Below are 8,278 nucleotides of genomic sequence, written 5' to 3'. Positions count from 1 at the left end.
TGTCCCCCGGGCACCTCCTGTGCTGAAGATCAAATGCACCACTGGGGAGCAAACCCCGGATCTGCCAAAAAAAGAACCCCAGCAACGAACACATGTGGCATGGGGCATAGCTCATTCACCAGTTTCTGTTTGGTGCATAAAAACCACCTTACTGTAATCACTTTAGCATCCAGACTAAAACACAGCGCTCCAGTATCTGCTGATGCACCCGGGGACTAAACAAGCTTTGAATTAAGGAAATGGAACATTAAAAATGGATTTCTGAATGCAAAAGGGAGCAGATCGGTAGCACAGAGCCAGGTATAATGGGCTGTTTGTGTAATTGTGCTTGGGGCTATCATTAACCCCAGGTTTTTCCCCAGGGAAGGAGGACAGACACAGGAGCTGGGGCCACATTTAGGTACATCAGGTATTCACACAGCTGTTCCAGGGCACTGCCATGTTTACTCTTGCCTCTTCCTTCTGCAATTAGCAATTTTTGTCCCACTTCCTCGACCAGCTAAAGAAGCACTCACTATTTTCTTCCGCTCCAGTACCAAGCCACACACCTGGGATCATGAGCACAGCTGGAGTTTACCTCCACCATCTTTAAGGCTCCTGCTCCATCCCCAGCTCCTTTCACTCCTACATATGTAATCGTTCCCCAGAAGTTGCAATAAATGCTTTTGGAGAAGCATGTATGCTATGAGCAAGTAAAAGGCCACTATTTGTTGGGGTTTGTCCTGAACAGCTCTGACTTTAATCCATCCAGATAATTCAGACCACAGGCTCTGCTCTTGTTCAAGGAGTTGGCACAGGGTTTTCCAGCCAGCTACAAGGAATATCTCCCTGGTGCAAATGTCAGGGAATAAGAAAAGCCAGTTCATCATCACTTGTAAACTTGCTGCCCCAGGGCCCAATTTCTAGAGGGAAAAGATATTTTGAAGCCCATAAACTTTTCAAAGAGACTAAAAACTACTGCTGGGGGCTACAGCAGGGATTTCTCTGAGGTCCATAAGGCTACAGCTGAAAATTGAGGCCAGAAGGAAGCAAGTGCAGTTTCAGAATCCAGAGTCCTCATATAGCTCCCACACATTTGCTATCAGTAAACCATTAGGCAAATAATCCAGGCAGGACAGTTACAGGCTTGTTTTTATTAAAAGACATCTTCAGAAAAGATTTTAGTACAAAAAAAAAGTTTAAAATACACAAAGTACAGTTGCTTCCCCCCCCCCAGCATCAACATTTATAAATTACACCACATTGTTATTAACACTGCATTTAAATACAGAAACAAATTAAAACAGGAAATTCATCAACAAGATCCAACATCCTACAAATGACTATTTACAATATTTAGCAGCTAGGAGCTCTAGCACAGTAGTCAATATGACTTCAATAGGGCAGGATGCTTGGGAAGTCCCAAGACGGCAGCTTGGCTCGTAACAGTTTTTGGGGACCTGTTTTGCCCACCTCCCTCCAACACCCAACGCAAAGGCAGAGGCAATGCTGTATGTCAGGGTACACACCTGACAAGGCTGTGAGGCTCTTGCAGAGAAAGCCTGTTGTCCCCTGGCCTTTTAGAGCAAGTTTTGGGGCATGCATGCAGGACAGTGCTATTCAGTCTGCAAAGTACAGGGGGTCTGTCAGGAGAAGTCAGCCCTCCAGGCTTCAGGGGGATTTACAGCTGACAGCAGGGTTGGTCCTGTCAGGGACCATCACTGCTCTGAACCTGCTGTCCTACTGCTTGTCCTAACCACCCCCAGCAACACTGGTAGGCTCCAGGCAGAGCTTAAGACTCAGCCCACCAGGATCCAGCCCTTGTGCAACCGGCTGGAGGATCCCACCCATCATCTCCCAGAGCTGGAAGCGGTTTCCCCAGCTCCCAGCAAATCCCAGCACAGCTAGTAAGTACAGGGCTTCAAAGATGTGGGGACCAGGGAAGCCAAGTGAGCCTGAGGTCCCCTTCTGTACAGGGTGTCCTTCAGCCTTCCCACCAAAACCCATATTCTCAGCAGGTTGAAATCACCGGAGCAGGGGCTGCACGGATGGAGCTGCCCAAGGCTCCCGGCCCCACAGCACCAGCAGGGGAAGGAAGTTCTGGGGCCTTTCACAGGAGGGTATAGAGGACATCATTTGAGAACAGTGAGACAGGACACAGTGGTGCTCCATACCCAACACTTGGGTCCAGGGTAGCAAAACACTACACATGCTCCCCTTCCCCCTCAGTTCATCAAAACCAGCACGGAAGTGTTCAAACAGGACAGAAAGCACCAGACAACTTGAACTTGCCAGAGAAGCACATGGCAAGCTGGAAGACCTTTGTGCATGCTCTGGAGGTGGATGTCCCTGCTGGTGGCTCCTCTTCTGGTTTAGGAGCTCCCATCCAGGGGTTTCAGCAACATGGAGCTGTTTTACTTATAGCTAGGAGCTGTGTCAGGCCACTAAAGGGCTGCTAAGGAAGAGAAACACTCCTCGGGGGACTTCCGGGGGAGGGTGGTTTTGTTTTCTGTAAACACCAAGTGACAAAGCTCATGTCTGTGCTCCGCAGAGAAGGTCAAGTCTCAAGTGGCAGCTTTAGGGCTCCGATTCCAGTGCTGCGGGTTGGATTTTCATGGTGGTTGACTTCAGTGGGTAATACCTCCCTTTCCATGTCTTCCAGAAGATGCCCTGCTTGCGCTCATGCCTCTGGCGGGGGATGGAGCGGAAGTACTTCCCATTGAGGTTGGCATGGCCACAGGTGCTGAACCACCAGCCACCTACCAAGGCAACGCAGAGGCAGGTTTAACCCACAGCACTTCTCAAACCCAGATTCAAGGCAGCCGCTGCCCCTATTTTCCCCACTTTTCCAGGGCTTTTGGACCTTACAAGACCACCTTGTACACACCTGAGGAGTCCCATGTACTGGGAAGCCTCTGCACAGACACTATGGCTTCAGGATGCATCTGCAAATCCCTGCTGCTCTTTCTGGCATGTAAATCCCCCCCAGACCCCTTCAGCAGCTGCATCTCAGGCCTGGGGACTGGCCTCTGCTTCAGTTGAAGGGTTTCCAAGCAAGGTGGCAGCCAGAAAAGCCATTAAGGAAGACAGATGCTTGGGTCAAGACCCAAATCATGAACCCCTCCTGGTTTCAGCTTCCCTCCCCGTTCCCTGCACTGCTCCTCCCAAGGATGCAGCTTTCCTGAGGAAGCAGGGGACAAACCGGCCTCAACACCAAAGGGCTCTAAGCTTGCCGGGTCACTGTCCCACTCACAGCCATCACCAGACAGCAGAAGGCTGAAGGGAAGGCGCACACCACTGCGAAGGAAGAGCTCATACCAACCTGAGAGGTGTTTGGCACAGTTTGTGTCAGCTTTGAGATCATGGTCACGGTCTCGAGTGGAGAAGGGCAGCTGCCTGAAGTCCCCGATGGCATTTTCCAGCTCTCCAGACAGAGGTCCCAGCAGGTTGAGCATGTAGGCTGTGCTCTCGCCACCAAGGCTGAAGACAAACTGAACCACCTGGGAATTTCCCTCCCAGTCTTCCAGCTCAATCAGAAGACTGTATCTTCCCTCTTGGACAAGGTGATGTATCTTCTCCAGGCCTAGCCAGAAGTCACCTGAAACAAGACACATTGCATTGGCTGCTGGGACACAAACATGCTGTGCAAAGCAGACGTGAACAGGCTCCAGAGACAAACAGGGACAACACAGGGCACTGCAGCATTTGAATCGCCACCGTCTGGCATGTGCAGGACAAGTCAGAAAGACTAAGGACTCTTGCTCTGCAAGCAGTGTCCTCCCCCTCCTCAGCACAACACTGTGCTCTGGCACACAGAGATCTCCAGGGGCCAGCAACAGAGAATCGCTTGTGCTAAGATATCACTTATCCTATGATAAGATAGACACCATCATCCACCTACCATGAAGGTCTCCAAAACCATTCTTGTAGGCATCCCAAAGCCGGTCAAAATCCACAGAGCCATCTGTGCGCCTCTGGATCACTGTCCAGCCACCTTCTGCAGGGAGGGAAAACACTGTCAGTTTGGGGTACCAGCTGCAAGATCACCTTGCAAAGTGCTGCAGGACATCTCCACCACTTTACCTGTGGTCATGTCACAGTAGACTTTGAAGGGCTGAGACCCTGCAGGATGCACCTGGAAAATGCCGCTGCTTTGCTGCCCAGCCAGGAAGAGCTGGTGGCAATCCTCTGGGAGCTCTGCAGGGGAAGGAAACAGTGACTGAGACAATGGCCCAGAGTCCCACTTTCTCAGCAGGTTGCTCCCATCACAGCCCCGGCACTTGCAGCCTTGGCCAAGAGCCTGGCCAGCTGTGCACAGTGGTGGCCGAGGCTCTGGACACGTGCTGGAGATGACGGCCCCTGACTCCAGCGTCTTTAAACACTGTGACCCCGTATCTTCCCATTTATCCCAACACAGCTCCTTGGGCTTCCAAGCAAGGCAGAAGCCAGGCATCAGGCCAGGCTGGGGTGACCTAGGCTGGACAGCATGGCTCCCCAGTGACAAGAGACCCGAAGAGCTTCCCAGATCCCTCTGTGCCTGCAGCAGGCAGGAGCAGCCCATTTGGGCTGGGGTAACACCAGGGCCAAGCATGCCCACCCCATCCCAAGGCTGAAGCAGTGTCAAAGGGCCTCAGGGGCAGAAAGAAACCCCAAGTCCTGACGTCAGGAAGGCGCCCGAGCATCCAGCACACAACCTCTGGCTCCCAGCAACTGTGGTGGCCCCAGCCAGACATCCCGCTGGGCAGCCGGCCACCAGCAGGCATGGGGCCAGGGTGGGGTCACCCTTTTGCCCAAGACACACCAACCCGGGCAGGGAAGGGGTGGGTGGACCCCAGGCAGCCCCAGCTCATTGCACGAGTGGATTGCCCGAGGTGAGGCCACCCCCCAGCTTGCCCCTCTGCATCCCCGTGCCGCCCCGGCTCCCACCTCTCCTTCCGCCCCTGCGGGGACTTTGCCCAGCGCTGCCAGCAAAGCACCATTTCAACAGTGCTGATAAAAGTCCACCCAGGAACCACCACCCGCGGCGCGCGGCGAGAGGGGTGGGGGGAAACCTGTTACAAAACCCAAGTCAAAAGGCCACAGGAGGATGTGCAGGGACTTCAGTCCCTGGGGTGTCGGCACAGTCAAGGGGCTCTTTGTCAGCCAGGACAGGTGCCCCCGTCACCCTCAGACAAAGGGGGTCTGTTCTCCCCGCACGAGGGTGGGATGGATTTTTGGTGGCTCACAGCTGCTGCCAGCACGACCCCAAGACAGACGGGTAAAGAAACCTGCAGACAAGCCGCTGGCCGCCCTCGCAGCCTCCCCCTGGGGCTGCCCTGGCCTTAGCTGCCCCTGGGGGGGCTGGCCCCATGCTCTGGAGCAGCAGCATGGAGAGGGGCCTCCACCACAGCCACAGAGCTTCGTGTGGGGCAGAAGGGGGGAAAATGGGGCCTTTGAGCTGCTGAGGGCAAGTGCAGCCCCCTGCGGGGCACTGACCCCCGTCCCCGTGTGCCTGGGGAACCCCAGTGCTGCATTAGGGCGAAGACTGAAGCCACAAATGGAGGAACGGTCAGTGTGGGGGAGACCCAGGGGACTGCAATGTGACTCTTGCCACCACCTCTCACCCATTTCCCCCCCAGTTAACTCTTCCCTCCTTGGCATGGGCAACTGCTCTCCCACCACCCGCAGCAGGACAGCCCCGCAGCCAGCACGGCTGGACTCACACTGCCATTAGCATCCCTCACACCCCCCGGCCGATGCCAGCACAGGACTGGTGCCACCAAGCCCATCAGTGCACCCACGGGACAAATGAGCTTAGGGGAAGGGAAACCCGCAGCCTGACCCCACACCCACAGCTGCAGCGGCCCCGGCTCACAAGCACAGCAGCAGGGAGGCTGCTGGGCTCGCCCGGCCTCGCAGAGCTCCTCGCCTCCTCTCCACCGTAACTCCCAGCACTGGCAGAACAGTGCCGAGGCAGATGCTCAGTGGCCCCAGTGTGCAGAAGTCAACCCCATCCCTGTTTCGGTTTTGTTTTTTTGAGTCCTGGCCACACTCGCTGCACCCAGATCTCTTCTGTTTTCCTGGTGCAACAGGGACTTTCAAGCAGCTGAATGAGATGCAGCTGCTGTTCCTCAGCTCAATCTTTTTGTTTGAGGAACACGCTTGTTAGTTCCAGTTCATGTTGCACATCCGTATGGCACCAGCAGAACAACGAGACCTCCTGGCTGCTCTGGATGTTTTTCTTTCCCTCCCCCTTTATTTAGCCAAACAAGATGAAAGGATCAACAAGGCTGGCTGGAGCTGCCCCAGGCATGGCACCCTATTTACCCAACAGGATCTCCAGGCATGACAGGAGGTCACCAACCTGGCATAAACATACTTTCTTGCCAATAGCAGGGCATGCCTGGAGCTGTCTGCATCGCCTCCCCCTCACCCTCCTCAACCCAGTTATTTTGGAGTCCCAACGCCACAGGGAGGGAGCTCTACCTCTCCCCTACTCGGCCGGCTGCCAGAGAGCACAGGCTCTGCCTAAAGACGTGATCCTCTTTCTGCAAGCAATTAAACCTTTCACTCTCCAGGCTGCCTCAAGCCTTCAACTTTCACACGCTTGGCCCCGTGCCATCTCTGGCCTGAAAAAACTTGTGTTCACTGGATGCAAATAAAAGGGTCTTTCTGAAAGGGCTCCTGGAGGAGTTCATCACTGCTCCCCAGGGCCGTGCCGGCACTGCGGCTCTGCCTGACAATAGGCAGGGAGCCGCCGGCACAAGCCTTCCCGGCACTTGCCTGCTCTAAAAGCAGCCACAAGCCTCCCCAGGCAGAGGGCATGGGGCTGGCCTGCCAGCGAGCTTTAAGATTTGCCAGAAAACTCACTCAACTTGCTAATGAGAGGAAGCTAATTTGTTTTCTGTCAGCAATATCAGCATCAGGGATTAGGCGAGAGAAGGGGGAGCTCACAGCTTGGCCAGGTGGGAGGGAATCAGGATGCCCAGGGCACAGGGGATGCTCAGGGTCTCCCCATCACAGACAGTGCAGCACAAGAAGGTGCTAAGCTCTCACACACCCCACCTTCACAGCATCCCCAGGGGCTGGGGGCCCTTGCTGTCTCCCACCATACTTCACATGGGTTGCTGCACCCAGCACCCATCAGCTAGTGCAGAGCTGACAGCACATCCTACATCTGCCACCAGCAAGTACCAAAGACCTGAACGCATCTCCCTGCACCCCATTTTCAGCATAACCTCAGAGTGGAGCAGAGGGGTGGACTAGTTGGTTGGACTGCATTACCTTTAAAGGTCCCTTCCAACCCAAACACACTTCTAGGATTGTAGGGTTCACTACTGAGGGCAAGTCACAAAGCAGAGCTGGGAAAAAATGGGAGGAAAAGAGGTTTTGAAAGTTTTCTGGCTCACTAGCACTGCTCTGACCAAGGGACACCTCATGTAGCCCTGCTGCAGACTGGGCAGCCCCACTGAGCCAAGCACCCAGAGTCCTTCATCTCCTTCCTTGTCCGCGTCAATTCTGCGGCTCTTTGTTCTGCCCACCCAGCTTTCAGGCACACCAGTGACAGCTCCAGGCTCCACATACAAATTACCACGTGTTTTCCCACAGCTATCCCTGCGCTCAGCTCTGGGCAGGGTTCCCCCATGCATCTTCACCCTGCCTGGTTTGTTTGGCTCACACTGGACATCCCCAGACAGCTGCACAGACTGAGCCAGCACCATGATTTAGCTGACATAACATGAGAGCAGCTGCTCCCAGCCAGCAAACCCTGCGGGGACACCAGTTCCTGCCTGGGAGGGAGGCTGCAGGACACAGCGCAACCAGGGACACCTACTCTACTGCTCTTGCTCTGTGGGAGCTCCTCCAGCCCCCTTGCTGGCAGAGAGGATGCTCCAGGCAGAGCCAGGAGCTCCAGATGCAGCATCCACTCTCCTGCTCTGGTGCGCATTTCCCAGGAGCATCCGATGCCTTCACTGCCCGGGCATTTGCTGCAGCTCAGCACCTTCCACTAAGGATAGTGCAAGCTGAGGAACTTGTCTTTCATGTATGAGCCCTAAATATGAGCCAAGGGAGACCGACACACAAGGATCTAGCTCTCCTCTCATGGTCCAGGGCTCCCTAACCCTCCCCTCTGCCAGACAGACTGAGAAGCAGACCCTGCCCAGGAAAGTGAGAGCAGGTGAACAAGAGTTAACTCCAAGTAGCAGAGATCCTCCTCTCTACCTGCACTGACCCCCCCACCTGCCAATCCTCTTTGACAAATACCTCCTAGCAGCATTTCTCCACTCCCCACTGCATTCTTAGTATCAGGCAGAAAAAT

The 8,278-nt window shown here is 54.7% G+C and overlaps 1 protein-coding gene across 1 annotated transcript in view; it reads right to left on the bottom strand.

Moving 5' to 3' along the window:
- Positions 1-2,386: 2,386 nt before the first annotated feature.
- ANGPTL4 (angiopoietin-like 4) overlaps positions 2,387-8,278 on the bottom strand; it is a gene marked incomplete at its 5' end in the record, with an annotated part of 6,845 nt that continues 953 nt past the window's right edge. The window contains 4 exons of the mRNA XM_010290226.1: positions 2,387-2,738; positions 3,302-3,577; positions 3,881-3,976; positions 4,063-4,176. Of these exons, the coding sequence (XP_010288528.1) occupies positions 2,557-2,738; positions 3,302-3,577; positions 3,881-3,976; positions 4,063-4,176 (668 nt within the window). The remainder of the gene's footprint in view (positions 2,739-3,301; positions 3,578-3,880; positions 3,977-4,062; positions 4,177-8,278) is intronic.

Source organism: Phaethon lepturus, unplaced genomic scaffold (genome assembly GCF_000687285.1).
Source record: "Phaethon lepturus isolate BGI_N335 unplaced genomic scaffold, ASM68728v1 scaffold49416, whole genome shotgun sequence".
Taxonomy (NCBI): domain Eukaryota; kingdom Metazoa; phylum Chordata; class Aves; order Phaethontiformes; family Phaethontidae; genus Phaethon; species Phaethon lepturus.
This window is presented reverse-complemented; position numbering and strand designations above follow the sequence as displayed.